Below are 15,834 nucleotides of genomic sequence, written 5' to 3' on the forward strand. Positions count from 1 at the left end.
GGATGAGAAATGCAATAGGAGCTGGGATCTCCACCTCCAAAGGTCCATCTGCAGGTGCCCAGCATGAAGAGGGAGGTCGGGGAAGATGTCCTGAGCATGGGGACAGCAGAGGATGGATGGGGACAGGCACCTTCCTGGTGCTGCCCCTGCCTCAGCTTCTCCCCCATCCCCCGGACCAGCTCTGTTTCTTGGCTGTTGCTAGGGGAGATGGAGAAGAGCACTTGATTGAAAGCTTCCTGCAAGTGGCACCAAGTCTAAATATTGCCATTCCTATTCAAGCAAACCCAGGAGCCCGACTCCAGGACAGCGAGGGTGGAACTCCTGTCCCGTGTGAACTGCACCTCTCCCTGCAGCCCCGGCCTCGTGTCTGCCACCACCCGATGTCGAGACGATGTGAGCAGATTATAAGACGGTGCCTTGGACCAACTGAGCTCAAGATCAGAAGGGAGACTAATTTCATCTCTTCCCCACCGCAGAACGCAATTAAATGGCTCTGCGAAGTTTGAACACAGGTCAGGACAAGAAATGTTACAATCAGAAATCCCAACACCCAGCAGCCAGCAGCGCTGTCTGCTCCAGTCATGGGAGGAGGTTCCAAGCCTCCCCAGTGCTCCCGTGGCTTGGAGAGCCAATGTCCTCAGCTCGGGCGTTTCTCTGTTGGGTTTCCCTTGGATTTGTGGCAATGAAGGCACCAGAATTCATTAAAAACTCCAATAACCGCCTGCCTGAACCTCTCCCGTCTGACAGCTCAGAGCTGCCTGCTTCCCTCCCTGCATCCCGCAGTACAGAAACGGCCCCGCTCTGCTCAGCTCCAAGGCAGGAGAAAACGCTGCTGGGCGCCCATGAGGCTGAAGGCAGCAGCCCCTGGCACAGCGAGGTGTGAGTGCAGCCACAGGCTGAGCCCAGGCTGGGTGGGATCCCCGTGGGCAGGGATGTGCAGCAGGACGGGCAGGTTTGGGAGGGAGTAGCTGTGGGAAGAGTGGCTTCACCACGATGCATATTAACGCTCCGCGGGCTTTAATTGCAGCGGGACCTATCGCACGGAGCCATTAGCATGCAATGTGGAGGAACACGTCTTTTTGGGAGCCCTGCCTGGCTCGTGGCCTTGTGGGATGCAGGGAGAAGTGCCTCGTCCTCCCCGTGGTGCAGCTCCTTCCTCAAGGCCCTGAATCATCCCCGCTGCCATCTGCTGCACCCTCGCTCTTCCCTGCAGATGTCCTTCTTCCTTCCCCAGAAGGAGATGAGAACCGAGGATGAGGTGCCAAACGCGACTTCAAACAGCATCTAATAAAACACGGGATTAATTTCTTCTGACTGCTGTTCAATGGCTCTGATTAAGCAGAGCAGAATTTAATTAGCTTGTTTGGACTGCCTCAAAAGCCAAAGGTGGGTGAGCCTCAGCGTCCAGGTCCCCCAATGTCCATGAGCTGCTGGGTTAACCTGTGCTGCCGCACGGAGCAGAGCCTGCTGCACACCCAGCCTGGCTGGCAGCACTTTGGGGATCCCCAGAACATCCTTCATCTCTTCAACCCCCCCCTGCAGCTGGGATGGGGGCTGTTGGCTGGACATGCTGCTGGTGGCAAATAGGGATGGAAACATGGAGCCTCTCTCGGCATAAACCAAACTCGTCCTGCTGCTGAGTCCTTGAGTTCAAGTAGCCCTGTTCTCTCCCTGATTTACTACGAGTTGCTGGCTCCTCTTCTCTCCCTCCTCCTGTCTCCTTTAACCCATTTCATTATCTATGCTAGCTTAGGCTTGCCTACGTGGGAACATCACGGCGAGGTTATTGCAAAATAGATGGGCTGTGAATGCAAAATGCAGCAGCCCTCCCAGCAGCGCCGGCTCCCTCCCTGCCATACCTGTGCTCAGCACACTGCAGGACCCAGCTCCCCCAGCTCCCCCGCTGCTCCTGGGGTCTGGGGCTGCAGCTTCCCCTCCATGCAGACAAGACCAGCATGCAGGGAAGGCGTGCATTTCCCTTCCAGCAACGTGTTGCAATTAAGCATCTCCTCCCTACGCAACCCAGCGCTCAGGCAGGTAACGCCAGGCCAGAGCCACAGCCCCAAACTGCTCATTTTTAGCTGTTTGGCTTCTAGTTTTCCATATAAAAAAAGCAAAGAGTGCAGGGAAGATCTGCTGGCTGAGGTGAGGAAGGGACCCAGCGGCTCCTTGTCTCCCTGCAGTGGAGGTTTTACGGGCTGTAAAGTCACCCTAGTGCTGCTCCTCACCCTGGGGCCATATCAATCCCTGCTCCCTTATCAGCCACCCGCTGGTGTCCCCACCCGATACAGGGCTCTGGGTGGGCTTGGGGCACATGGCAAAGCACAGAAGGGATGGGGTGGGTCGAGAAACCCATCCCTCTGATTTCTGAACAAAACAAGAGCCAAAGCAGGGGGAGTCCATAAAGGGAATAAGAAAAGACAACTACTTTTATATGTGCACTTAAGTATTTAGGTCAGTATTTTTAGAATAAATAGCCGTGGGTTGGATCCTATCTTTTCACTTTCATTTTTCACACTTCAGCTCCATTTTCCTGACGCTGGGTAACTGCAGAAGCAGTTGGGTTTCTGCAAGCCCTTGCACCTCCCTGCACACCGACCTCACCGCCTCTGGCTTCCATCAGCCCCTCCGCCCCATTATATCCCCTGGAGCCATCACAGCATGGTCCGGACCTCCCAGCTTTCATGGCTGAAGGGTGATAAAGCGAAGGGCCAACAGTGATACCGCCTGGTTCCATCCCGCTATTAAAAGCAAAACCATCCAGAAGGGTCTTTCAGAGCAAAGCCGTCTTCCGAGGGAAACATTGGCAGCCTCGTTTGGCAGCGACGGCGCCTGGATTTGCTGAAGGCCTCCAAAATTAGATGAGGCTTGGAAACTTGTGATGGATGTCACTGCGGCAGCGTGGAGGGGGGGCTCCGGCGTGGTGCTTCCCCCAGCCCTGGTGCTGCTCGGTGCCTGCTTGTCCCCAGGGCTCAGTGCAGCACAGCGGTGAGAAGCAGCAATCCCGGGGTGCTAAATGTGCTCCGCAGGGGCTGCTGCCATGTGCCAAAGCGATGGAGCTCCTTGTAAACACTCTGAGGATGGAAACAAGCTCTCAGTGTGTCAGCAGGAGCCAGGCTGGGGCTGCTCTGTCCCTATGAGTGGGGGACATGGGGGGCTATGGGGGCATGGAGGGCAAGGGGAGCAGTGGGGGCACAGCTGGGGCTGGGCTGGCAGCGCAGCGTATCCCAAACAAAGCTCCCCTCCTCCCCGGCTCCATGGTTGTGTCACCTCCAAGAGTTATTCACAGATAAACCCCATCAGTTCGGGGCACAGCCATTTTATCACTGCTGGCAGCTCGGAGAGATGCTCCAAGGTGAGGGCGAGGGGGTGGGAGGAGATGGTAACAGCGATGGGCACCGTGCAAGGCTGCATCCAGCCCGACCCTCACTGCCCAGCGGGGCTTTGTTGGCCGACACGGCAGGCAGGGCACGAACCTCCTCCTCCGTGTGGGATGATTTATTTGGCCACGCAGCTCCAGCCTGTTTTGCTGCATCATTCCCGGTGCTTTATTGCCTCCGGCCGGGGCTGCTGCCATCCTCCGTGCAGCACCCAGCGCTGTGCAGCTCTGAACGCTGCCAGGTCCGCCCTGACCGCTGGGGAACACGGAGGAGGAACAGCAGGGCCTCAACCTGCACGTGTGCGGGAGGGACCAGAGGGGCCAACAGGGGGTTTGGATGGAACAACGTGCCGAGCTCTGCGGCTGGGAAGACCCCCACCTCCCTACCCCTACCCCTATTCCTATCTCTATTCCTACCCTTATTCCTATTCCTATCTCTGTCCCTATTCCTATTCCTATCCTTATTCCTATTCCTACCCCTATTCCTATTCCTATTCATATCCCTATTCCTATTCCTACCCCTACCCCTATTCCTACCCCTATTCCTATTCCTATCCCTATTCCTATTCCTACCCCTATTCCTATTCCTACCCCTACCCCTATTCCTACCCCTATCCCTATCCCTATTCCTGTTCTATGGTGTCGGCCCCGCTTCAAGGCAGCCACGTTTCTCCTGCCAGCACAGCCCGCCTTTAGTCCTTCCCCGTGCGTGTCCGCCCGCAGATCCCGGCAGCACCGAAGCGCCGTGCGGGCACCACGAGCTGCTCCTTATCCCCAACCCCGCCGCGTTATTACAGCAGCAGCGGGGACACCCCGCAGTCACGGCCGGGCCGCGATGCTGCTGGAGCCCCCCTGGTTCCCATCGCTCCCCCGGGGCCGCCCTCCCGCAGCGGGGCGGGGCGGGGCGCGGAAGGGGCCTCTTGAAACCGCCGCGCTGCCATTGGGCCTCGCTGCTCACTCCCGGCCCGGCTCCTCCTCCCCGAGCCCCGGGGGGACGCAGCCGCCCGGCCCCTCCCGGCCCCTCCCGGCCCCGCAGTTGGGTCGCACCGGCGGAAGCGGCGGCTGTGCGGGCAGCGCGCTGCGGGGAGGAGGGGGGAGAAGGCTGAGCCGCTCGGAACAATGGCGCCCCCTGGCGGTGAGAGGTGGAACAGCGCCTTGCGGCCTCTCAGCAGCACGTCCCTGAGTGCGGCTGTGTCCCCCCGCACTAATTAACGCGGTCATTAAGCTCCGCGCCCCGACCCTACGTGCTGCCCTCCTTTATTTACTCTTTTACAGTATTTTAACATCAATCCCTGCGAAATCTCCCCCCGTCCCGAGGAGAATAGCTGCGTGTAACCGCCTGCTAATTACAAGCAGGGATGTCAATTAATTCGTTTAGCTAATTATCCGCTCGCTGAGCTCCGCGCACCGAGGGGTCTGCGAGGGACTGTAGCGCGGTGCCGGCTGGACACACCCTGCAGGGGCCGCGGCTGCAGCTGTAATTACAGCAGCGCTAATTGCGCTGGGACGGCGGTGTCCGGAGGGAGCTGGGTGCTGGGTGAGCCCCGACGGCCGCCTGGCCCCGCACGACAGCAGCACAACCCCTGCCCTGCCCTGCCCTGCTCCCGGCTCATTGCCGAGCTCCTGGCCCCTCTTCCTGCTCCATTCCTTGCGTTATTCGCTCCTGCCTTTTCCAGCCGCAGCGTGTGGTTACACGGCGATTTGCGTTTCTTTCCTTGCGCTGGTAACTTTGTGTACCGTCCCAACCGGGGCTGCTTTAAACGCAGCAGCTCCGGGTTGAAAGCGCGACCTTAAAACTGCGCTGCGAGGAAGGGCTGAGCGCTGGCTGCTTCCCAAGGACACGGGCTGCCCCAAAACACCCGCTGCCGCCGAGCCCCGAGCTGCGCTCAGGTGTCCGGACGCCTCCTCCTCCTTCTCTCCCTCCTTCTCCTCCTCCTCCTCCTCCTCCTTTCATTCTTCCTCCTCCTCCCGTTCTTCCTCCTCCTCCTCTTCCTTCTGCCGCCGCCACGACGCGCTGCAAATGCTCAGCTTCTTCTGGCTGAGGTGAGGGCAGAGGGGATGCCCAGGGGGTGAACATGGAGACGGCTGGCACTGCAGGCACGGGAGCAGTGTGTGCTCTGGTTTGATCGGTGTGGGGAGAGGAATGGGGCAGAGATCTGGGGGGAGCTTGGGGGGAGCCAAACCTGTGCTTAGAAGGGGACAAACATATAGGAAGAGGGGCTACAGGGCAGTGTGGGCAGGTGGATGGTGTGGCAGCTCAACACTGCGCTGATATGGACCGTGCTGGGCCCAGCTGTGATGGTCCCGATGGTGACAGTCCTGACCATGGTGGTCTCAGCCATTGTGGACTTGACCACGGTGGTCTCCTCCCCAAGGGATCCATGAGGAGCAGGTGGGCGCCTGCTCTGTGCAATGCAGTTGGGTGTCCCCATGCTTGTGCAGTCTGACCCCTGCTCTGCTGGTACCTGTAAGGGTTCACACATGGCTCTGCTCCCTGTCTGGGCTGGTGGCAGCGGTGCTGGGGACCTTTGTCCCCCACTAAGCATTCAGAGGACTTTGTTCCTTTGCTGCCCTCGCTGCCCGTAGCCCTGGGGATGGGCAATGGGAGGAGGATGAGGATGGAGGGTCCCAGCTGTGCTCACAGCACTGAGAGTTGCTCTCAGCAAAGGGATCCAGCTTGTGCTTTCCAGGCCTGATACCTCGCTCTGCTCTATGAACCCCCAGTGGAGGGCATGAATCATGTTCCCACAAAAGCTCTTGCAGGTATCGGGCTGTTCCCTGTCCCCATTGTACCAGCTGTCCTCTGCTGGTCCCAACCTGGGCACAGCACCATTGCCGGGCTCTCTCCCCTCCCACTGCCCTGTTGAGGTGGTGGGATTTCCCAAAGTAGGTCAGGTTAATTTTTTAATGCATGCTGCTTTGCTCGTTACCATGGATGTTGCTCAATTATACACCAATAATCCTCCCCAGAGAACTTCATTGTTGCTGCTTTCCTTTCCCCCCCACTCCCAGGAATGGATCAGGATGTGTCGAGGGGATGGGAGAGCAAAGATGGGTGGGGAAATCTGGGTTAGGCTGTGGGGAATGCTCACCTGAGCCAGTGGGAGAGTGGGCACTGGAGGCTCAATGTGTTCATCGCTACTCTCTGCCCTGTCAGGACCTTGGGGACCCAACACCAGGGTCCTACAGCATCAACCCACGTCTTGGGGGTGGCTCAGCCAACACCATGTTCCTGGGGCTCAAAGACTTGAGGATCTCCACGCAAAAACAGAAAACATCCCTCTTTTCCCCTCTTTTCCCTTATGGATCAGTTGCTCCCAGTTCAGCTCAGCTTGGCTTTGCAGGAGGCAAGAGAAATATCCCTCCAAAGGGTTTTTCTTTTTGTAATGCAAACTTGGTTGGATTTTTTTTGGTGGAAGTGGGTCACACGAGGGGTGACAGAGTAAGAGCATCATCGCCTGGGTGATACATCCCGTTACCATGGTGAGCTGGGGGCTGCATCAGTCAACAGCTTTTAGCGTTTGACAGCTGAGTAAGACGGAAGATTTTAATGAGGACAGACACTCGCTCGCTTAGTTTCAATATCCGAATTGTCTATAAATACCCTCAGTCTAAATGGCTGCAGGTCTGCAGGGTGCTGTGAGCAGCGTTCTTGGGCGCTCCCCTTCCCCATGTATTCCGGGGTAGTGAGTGTGTGCCCACATCCAAAACAGTGGAGGGATGCAAAGCAGGTGGCTCTTTATGGCTCTTTATGGCTCTTTATAACTCTTTTCCTCTCGTGCTGGAACAAGGAAGGTGACATGAGTGCAGTTGGAGAGCACAGGGTTTGCGTTTCCAATGTATGTGCTGGATCATTTGTCCTTGATGTTGGTGCACCACGGGGTGGGATGGGGCCACCTCCACCACTGCCTGCAACAAGCTGAACTTGGGGAGCAAGGGCTGCTTGCTGGGAGCAGATGGACTCATGTGCTGGGCTCTTGCTTGTGAGAGGTGAGCCATAAGCAAGCTCCCAAGGCTCAGCTGCGATCTGGGGCTTGGTTAAAGCAAAGCAAGGCACTTCTGGAGCGGGGACTTCAATCAGGCATGGATATTGGAAAAAATTTGTTCTCATCCCTTGCAATGCCACCAATGTGCCAGGTGTCCCCGCTGCCCATAGTGCTCCATATTGGGCTCCGTGCTGGGCAGTGGTGTGGCAAGGATGGGAGCTTCTCATTTACTGCCCTGCTGGCAGCCAGGCTCAGTGTGAGCCTCACCAGTGCCAAGGTTGTGCTCCTCGGGGTCCTGTGACTGTGCTGGTGTCACTGTGATGTCCACACCTCCAAGCGCAGCCCTCTGCTGCATGTAGCAATGTGGAAAATCCTCATGCTGACCCCTGTGGAATGGCAGGCGTGGAACTTGGCTCTGCCCTTTGGGTCTTAGACTTACAGCCATCATGCTGGATGCTGTGTTAGAAAACAGGGCTGGGCTCCAGCTCTCCCTGTCTCTCTGGGGTGGGCTGTGAGGTTGGCTGCGGCCACGGCCACCCTGTGAGTGCTCAGTGCTGAGCCCTGTGCTGAGCCCTGCCATCACCTTTTGTCTGTTTACAAGCTGCTGGAAGCTTCCTCCCCACGCTGCTGTGCTCCCACGCGCGGATTTAGCCAGCTCTTCCCAAACCAAATGGTTGTGTGCATCCCAGTGCACAGCACTCCAGCACTCCTGGTTACTCTGTAATGCCCCTGGTCCCCCTTTATGGCAACGTCCCCACGTTCTGCCATCCCTCTTTTAACCCTAGCTGCTCTTCTCCTTTCCAGGTGTCTTTTAAAAATGGTCAAGGGGAACATTGTAGTCCCTGAAGACATCCTGAGTTTCTGTTGCAATGGCCTCCAGGTACCCCGTGTGCTGTGCCAATAACCCTGGGAGCTGCCGGTGTGCAGTGCCCCGTCCCTATTAACGTCCCCAGCCACTAAGATCATAACTGTGCTGCAGAAAGCTTTGGAGCTCTGCGTAGTGCTGGCTCACACCCCAGAGCCTGCTGCCTTCCAGAAATAGCCGTGTCCTTGTGCTCTGGACACCCGGGGGGTTTGCGGGGGGCTCGAGGCTGCTGGGACTGGTGCCCCTTCCTTAGGGCTCACTGGCTGCCTTGGCTAACCCGAGGTTTGTGCCGTTCCTGGGATGCCTTGTACCAGTAGCTATGGAAACAGAGGGCTCCTGTTAGACCAGGGATGGAAAATGCTATTCTGAGAGGCGAAGTGGCGTTCGGTGAGCCTGGGGTAGGAGGGAAGGCTGTGTTCTGAGAATAAAGCTTTTACAAAGGCAGCTGGAGAGAAGCAGAGGGGAAAGAAGCTGCTGCTGCAAGTGGGATCTCGCAACAAGTGCTATAAATGGGGGACATTGTTAGAGCAGAAAGCGGAAGGAAGCACCGTAATGAAGCCCAGACTGCTCTCAAGGCTCCTCAATTACTCACGGGGTGCTCTGAGTTCAGCCCTTGTGTAACACAGCCCACTCCAGGCTGAATCCTCTCTTCTGACAGCACAGCCGCAATCTCAGTCCCTTTTTAACACTACCCTGTGCCCGGTGAGCCGGGGGCCGGGCAGGAGCAGTGCTGACCCCATGGACACTCTGCATTCCTAACGTTTCATTCTTCTCTCCCCAGCAATGCGCTGCCTGAGCATCCTGCTCCGCCAAGCAGGGTTTCCTCAGCTCCTGGGGGATGTTTCTACTATCTGTGCAGAGCTGAGGAGCGGGTGCCCTCTGTGGCACCAACATTTGGGATGGGAAAAGCAAACAATGGGGGTTCAGAGCCTTGTGCTCCCCATGCTCGCCCATCCCATAGGCATGTTTGCTAACGAGGCTGGGTTACGAGCCATATCCCTCCTCTCTTCCCACAGGGCTCGACCTCGCCGCAGTGCACCCAGGACACAGGGGAGCAGCAGGAGGAGGCTGCGGGGGCCATGGGCGGCCACAACCCCACCGAGGTACAGATGAGCCAACTGGTGCTGCCCTGCCACAGCAACCAGCACGGGGAGCTCAGCGCCGGGCAGCTGCTCAAGTGGATCGATACGGCTGCTTGCCTATCGGGTAAGCCATGTCGGTAGGGTCTGGGGAAGAAAATGCGCTGGGTGAGGATGCTTACAGCAGTGTTTGGTGATGGAAAGGAAAGCAAGAAGCAATGGCTTCCTCTCATGCGGACAGCTGGGGTGGAGGCAGATCTGGGGTGGGGAGATGCGGGGTTGCGTGCTGGCAGCAGCGTGTCTGTCCCTGCCTGCTGCCCACATTGCTGACGGCAGCCGTGCCGTTCTGCTGACTAATGCAGCGGGCAGCAGCAGGACGGGGGGGTTGGCTCTGCTGCTGCACAGCTCCTCGGGCTGGGGCTGCTTTGCCTCCGTGAAGCCAAACCTACGGCAGTGAGAGCAGGAAATGGGCAGCTCTGCAGTTTGGAGATGCTTCTGTAGTCTGGAGGGGAAGCCAAGCTGGCAGCTGGGTTGATTGTAGTTCTGTGTAGGGATAGATGCTATCAGCTGCTGTGCATTGCTGGGAATGCACCGTCAGGGCAGGGCAGACATTGAGGGTGATGTGGCCAGCAGTTGCCCCTTGGGCAAAATATCTGTGGGAAACCTAAAATGCTGCTCTCAGTGGGCACAGATGGGAAAAGAGCAGGGATGGGAGCAGGGCTCTGAGGCTGCTGTCACCCCAAACGTTGGGCTGGCAGTTCCTTGTGCTGCTGCAGGCTGCTGACGCTGTTTGCTGTTCCTTCTCAGCTGAGAGACATGCTGGCTGCCCGTGCGTCACCGCCTCGATGGATGACATCTATTTTGAGCACACCATTAGGTAAGGGTGCCCCTTTCTGCCCTCTCTCTTGGCCGGGTGTGGGGCTGAGGCAGAGCTGCACTGTGCTGGAGCTTTTCTACCCATACGCCTTCCAGCACCATGCTGCCAGCCCTACTGGCTGCCAGGTCCCGGGCACATCTGCCCTTGGTGAGCAGGACTGGTCAGGGTGCAGGGACCCTGTGGCTATCCTGTTTCCTTATTCCCAGAAAGACACATTGCTCATTTGGTCAGTGGCACCTCAGCACTGGAGCATATGCTCTGCACACTTGTGTTACCCTGCCCTCCACTCACCCCTTGTCCCTTCCCCTCTCTATGTTTTCCAGCGTTGGGCAAGTCGTTAACATCAAAGCCAAAGTGAACCGAGCCTTCAACTCCAGTATGGAGGTCCGTGTGCTGCAGCCATGCTTTGCCCCCTATGCCCACCCTTGGCACGCTGCTGTCCCTGCCAGCTGCACCCTCTGTGCTGTGGCCACCTGCAAAACACCTGCATGCTGCTCTGCTCTATGGCTCCGGGGCTGTGCTGTCTGTTTCGCTCGCTCTGGCTCAGCTTGGGGTGATGCTGCTGGGAGCTGAGCTGCATGCTGCCTTTCCACATGCACCTGCTGCTGCTTGGGCACCAAACCTTTCTCCTGTGCTTAGTTTCAAGATCCCAAACTACGCTGGGCATCACTGTGCTTCACCTGCTGCTTTCAGCTCCCTCCTTCCTCGGGAGGAAATATTTGGGGTGAGGAACCCCTACATGTGCTTGCACAAACTTCCCACTCTGTGCTGGTGGTGCCAGCTGAATGTCAGCCCCTGCCACCCATCCATGTGGCTCAGAGGCCCCATGCTGTGCTCTCTGCCAGGTGGGCATCCAGGTGAGCTACGAGGACCTGTGCAGTGGGAAGCACTGCAGCATCTGCAAGGCTTATGCCACCTTTGTGGCGCAGGGCCCCCCAGGCACCAAGGTAAGTGATGCACAGTGAGCCCTGTGCCCAGCCTGCACCGTTTCTCTCAACACAATCAACTCAGCCAAGCATGCAGGGCTTGCCCAGCTCCCTCAGAACCCAACGCAGGGCCCACCCCATCCACCCCCCACACCCAGGTGAAGCTGAAGCCGCTGACCCCGCAGACAGAGGAGGAGAAGATCGAGCACAGCATCGCAGCTGAGCGCCGTCGGATGCGGCTGGTGCACAAGGACACCCTGAAGGACCTCCTTACCCGCAGCACCAGTAACGCCGGTACCTCACGTCCACAAGGGAGGTGTGGGGCTGGGCGTGGGGTTGGCCGTGGCACTGAGCCCCGTTCTCCCTGTCAGAGATGGAGACAAGGGATGGCAGCGTGGTGGTGCCGGCTGAGAAGACGCGAGTGGAGAGCGTGGAGCTGGTGCTGCCGCCGCACGCCAACCACCAGGGCAACACCTTTGGTGGGCAGATCATGGCCTGGATGGAGAATGTGGCCACCATCGCAGCCAGGTGCCTGCAGGGGAGGGAGCATCAAGGCGGGTGGGCTGGGCCACAGCTGGGGGCCGTCAGGAGATGGTGGGGTGACAGGGACCAGCATGCAGCCTTTGGGGATGGCATCAGGGGTTGGCAGTCCCACACATGTATGGTGGTGCAGGGGAAAGGCAGGCACACATCCCACAAGAGTCCCCTGGTTCTGGCTGTGATTGGGACGGTGCATGGGGTGACACCTGCCCTGCAGCCGGCTGTGCCATGCCCACCCCACGCTGCGTGCCATCGAGATGTTCCACTTCCGCGGGCCGTCGCAGGTCGGGGACCGCCTGGTGCTCAAAGCCATCGTCAACAACGCCTTCAAGAACAGGTGGGTGCTGGTGGCAGCTCCTCCAGCCTTTCTCATGGCTCCCCACGTCTCACCTCTTCTTCTTTCCCCCCCAGCATGGAGGTGGGGGTGTGCACCGAGGCCTACGACCAGGAGATGTCTGTCAGCCGGAGACACATCAACAGTGCCTTCATGACCTTTGTGGTGCTGGATGAGGAGGGCCAGCCCCGCACGCTGCCCATGGTCGTGCCCCAACCAGGGGTAAGGACCGTGATCCCCCTGTACCTCCATGCCCCGTGTCCCTGCTGCGGTGGCACACAGCAAACATCCATCCACTGATCATAGTGCTGCCACCAGAGGCACTGACAGCAGCTGATGAGCTCTGTGCCTTCTCCCAGCACACTGAAATAGCTCCCGGTTAATCTCTGGAGCATAGGGCCACACCTTTCAGCCCTTTGCTGCTGAATGTTTTACCCGTTCTACAAAATATATATATATTTTTTTCCTCCTTTTCCATTAACCTGATGTGCTTTTCTCATTTATCAGGATGGAGAAAGGCGGTACAGAGAAGCCAGTGCTAGGAAGAAGATTCGGCTGGACCGGTGAGAACAAGTGGGATGCAGGGATAGAGGGGGGGAATGGGAGATGCCTCCCTTGGCAATGGGGAGCAGGGACGCCCCATCTTTTGCCCTGCTGTAAGGAGAACTCTTTCCTGCAGGAAATACGTTGTCTCCTGCAAGCAGACAGAGGTGCCGCTGTCTGTGCCCTGGGACCAAAGCAACAAGGTGTGTGCCTGCAGGTGGCACTGCCTCCTGCCTGTGTTTTGGGGATACCCCTGGCCCTGATGTGCTGCTCTGTCACAGGTGTACCTGAGCTACAACAACGTCTCTGCATTGAAGACACTCGTAGCCAAAGCCAACTGGGTGCTGGCCAGGGAGAAGGAGAAGGTACAGCACTAACCCAAGTACTCCAACCTATCCCCAGAGTGTGGGTGTGCTGGGTGCACGTCCCAGCCCCGCTCTGTGCTCCCCAAGGTGCAGATCTACACACTAGAGGAGGACAAGTTCCTGTCTTTCCGCATTGAGATGTTGGTGCACATCTCAGCCAGCCAGGCCTTCTCTCTGCTCTCTGACCTGCGGCGCCGGCACGAGTGGGACAGCCACTATGAGTGAGTGCTGCTGGGCCACCCAGCCCTGTCCAGAAGCACGTCCTTTGGGCTTCCCTGGGGCCTCACATCTCTGTTCTCATGCCTTGAGCCTTGTGTTCCCATCCCTGGGGCTGATGGCTGTTAGTGTGCATGGCAGCTCTCACCATTTCCTCCCACCTGCAGGAGTGCCGAGCTGGTGCAGCAGGTGGATGAGGATGATGCCATCTACCACGTGCTGAGCCAGACGCTCAGCCGTGAGAACAAGCCACAGGACTTTGTCATCCTGGCCTCCCGGCGGAAACCCTGCAGCAGAGGGTAAGCAGTACGTGATGTCTCCATCCCCATCGCCCGGGCTGCTCCTCACTCACCCTGCTGCCCCCTCCAGGGACCCCTACGTGGTGGCCTTTCGGTCAGTGACGCTGCCCACGCACCCAGCCAGCAGCACCTACACACGGGGTGAGACGCTCTGCTCCGGCTTCTGTGTGTGGCCAGAGTCAGAGGAGATGAGCAAGGTGAGGGGCTGTGCAGTGCTGTGGGGTTCAGCCTCCATGCCCAGCCATAACACCCCTCTCCTGCACATCACAGGTGGCTTACTACAACCAGGCGACACCGGGGTACCTCAACTACGTCACCACCAACGTGGTGGGGCTGTCCTCCAACTTCTGTGCCACCTTCGAGGCCTGTGAGAAGTTCCTGTTGAAGAACAAGGATGACCTGATCGCGCGGCTGCAGCAGCTCTAGGCCAGTCTGGGGCTCTGCTGTTATCCATGGACAGACGGGGTGGTGGCACTCAGACTGTGCCTCACTGAGTGGGATGGGGATGGAGAGGTGTCACAGGGATACACCACCCTCACACTGATACTTCACCAACCAGTCCTTTTTTTTTTCTTCCTAATTTTATAAGCTGCTGAGTAGGACTTGAGCATTAGTTGAACTAACGTTACTTGAATCTTTGTACAATCCCAACTCTTCCTAATACTGATTTTTTAATTGTTTCTTAATGAGGTTTTTGTAGTGGTGGGGATTGGGGCCATGCTGGGGGAGGTGCTGATCCACTGTCCCTTGGCTCCCACGCAGAGCAGGGGGAGATGCAGCTGCTGGGTAGGAAATGGGCTGTCAGTGCATCCATGGTGGGGCTGTCAGGTTTTCTCTGTTCCTGCAAGCAGGTGGGCTGCCACCATGCCCCTGCCTCACAGCCAGTAATTCAGATGCTGATGGCTTGCTGAAATCCCAACCCCATTGCGCTGCCCTGCAGTCCTGCTGCTGACTGGGGCTCTGCGTGGAAGGAGCGGCAATAAAAGTGCATCAAAAGGAAACACCTTTCCCTGCCTGAGGGTCTGCTTGGTGGGGCCGTGGTGCTGCTGCCCTGGCAGTGAGATCCACACCGTACCTTCTTGGATCGTGGTCATCCCCTGTGAGCCTCCACCTCCTCTGCCCTCTTATCACCTCTAGATAAAGCTGTTCCAAGCTGAACATGGTACAAAACACTCAATTTTTACAGCGACTCCTTATCTCCCAAAACTCAGGGCAATCCTGCCTCTTTATCAGCAGGACACGAGCCATCCTTCCCACTTATCTGGAGGAATGGCTGCTGCTTGATTAAGTGCACGCAGTGATGGATTCACCCCAACGTTGAACTTTGACTGACCTCTCTCGCTCCCAAAGCAATGTACTTTTTAATGCTTGGGGTGGAGGGTCTGAGCAATGCAGATCCTACTGCTGTACCTGGTCTTCCCATCCATCTCCTGGGGGAGCGCAGATCTGTGGCTGGTAGGTCCCTGTACAGCTCTTGGCCCACAAGGGTCTCTCCCCCACAAGGTTGACAGCTTCTCTCCAGGCTGCACATCCCCAGCTCTCATCAGCCTGTCCTCATAGGAGGGGTGTTCCATGCCTTGGACAATTTTTGCAGCCCTCCTCTGGATGCACCCCAGCGGATCCATGTCTCTCCTGCACTGAGGACTCCACATCTGGATGCAATACTCCAGATGAGGCCTCAGAAGGGCAGAACACAGGGGTGGGATCACCCCTCCAAACCTGCTGGCCGTGCTGCTTTGGATGCAGCCGAGGATCCAGTTGGCTTTGGGCTGCGAGGCAGCCCCTGCTTTAACATGCCAACTGGCTGCAGCCCCAATCCCTTCCTCCACTGGATCAAGCTTCATTCTGCTCTGCTGGGGCTGGCTCACAAACAGCGCTGAGATCCACACATGGCTTTGGTTAAAAGCAAACAGTTAGCATCCAGACTTCAGCAAGCTCTGCATGTAAGAAGGGTGGGGGAGAAACCACACGCAACAGCTGCTTACAGCAGGCACTCTTCCCCTTGCAGATCATCATCTATTTTCATTGCTGCCTTTATGCTGAACGCACAATGGTTTGGAGGCCATCTCTGACAACACGACAGCCTTGCACTGCATGGAAGGCAGCCACAGGCTGGGTGTGAGTCCTGCAGATGGCCACAAGCCTCCCACCCTGCCTGCAGGCACTGAGCTACCAGCTCACCCCATTTGGTATCCTTGCAATGCAACTCTGCTGCATGTCCTGCATTGGGTTGAGCCTGTCCTACCTGACTGCCCACCTCTCTGCCTTGTGAGTGTGGGTGCAAATCAACCCCACTGACATTGTTTTTTAACTATATTTGTGCGCAGTGCAGTAACTCAGACATAGCAATGTGCAATTCTGTTTGCTCTAAGCAGAAGTATTTATGGCTGAAGAGCTTTTTGTTGCCCTGAGCACTTAATGTTCT

At 57.5% G+C, this 15,834-nt stretch overlaps 1 protein-coding gene and 1 long non-coding RNA gene across 8 annotated transcripts; both read left to right on the forward strand.

The window, feature by feature from the left end:
* Nucleotides 1-279: 279 nt before the first annotated feature.
* LOC107317668 (uncharacterized) lies at nt 280-1,308 on the forward strand. The gene is made up of 2 exons (XR_001556964.3): nt 280-512; nt 1,028-1,308. It is a non-coding gene; the product is annotated as an uncharacterized LOC107317668 (long non-coding RNA).
* A 3,562-nt stretch (nt 1,309-4,870) lies between these two features.
* ACOT11 (acyl-CoA thioesterase 11) lies at nt 4,871-14,410 on the forward strand. Of its 7 annotated transcripts, XM_015870796.3 has the most exons (17): nt 5,276-5,422; nt 8,170-8,245; nt 9,247-9,436; nt 10,117-10,186; nt 10,510-10,570; nt 11,032-11,133; nt 11,271-11,406; nt 11,484-11,640; nt 11,870-11,989; nt 12,064-12,208; nt 12,494-12,549; nt 12,666-12,732; nt 12,811-12,894; nt 12,982-13,115; nt 13,278-13,409; nt 13,480-13,606; nt 13,680-14,410. In XM_015870796.3, the coding sequence occupies exons 1-17, from the start codon at nt 5,400-5,402 to the stop codon at nt 13,833-13,835; spliced, it is 1,836 nt and encodes a 611-aa protein (XP_015726282.1). In that variant the 5' UTR covers nt 5,276-5,399; the 3' UTR covers nt 13,836-14,410. The 7 variants fall into 7 exon arrangements, with proteins under 7 accessions (XP_015726281.1, XP_085367875.1, XP_015726282.1 ...); XM_015870795.2 differs by lacking the exon at nt 8,170-8,245 and having other exon boundaries at nt 4,871-5,422; XM_085511749.1 differs by lacking the exons at nt 5,276-5,422; nt 8,170-8,245 and adding an exon at nt 5,192-5,269.
* The last annotated feature ends 1,424 nt before the right edge of the window (nt 14,411-15,834 follow it).

The sequence above is a fragment of the Coturnix japonica genome, chromosome 11 (genome assembly GCF_054131305.1).
Source record: "Coturnix japonica strain WE chromosome 11, WE-NBRP24, whole genome shotgun sequence".
NCBI lineage: Eukaryota > Metazoa > Chordata > Aves > Galliformes > Phasianidae > Coturnix > Coturnix japonica.

What these genes read in the sequence shown, in the direction of transcription:
- ACOT11 (XM_015870796.3), top strand. Translation starts at nt 5,400, where the DNA reads ATGCTCAGCTTCTTCTGGCTGAG. An exon ending in AGGGCCCCCCAGGCACCAAG is followed by an intron (nt 11,134 to 11,270) that starts GTAAGTGATGCA and finishes CCCCACACCCAG; the next exon opens with GTGAAGCTGAAGCCGCTGAC. An exon ending in AGTCAGAGGAGATGAGCAAG is followed by an intron (nt 13,607 to 13,679) that starts GTGAGGGGCTGT and finishes TGCACATCACAG; the next exon opens with GTGGCTTACTACAACCAGGC.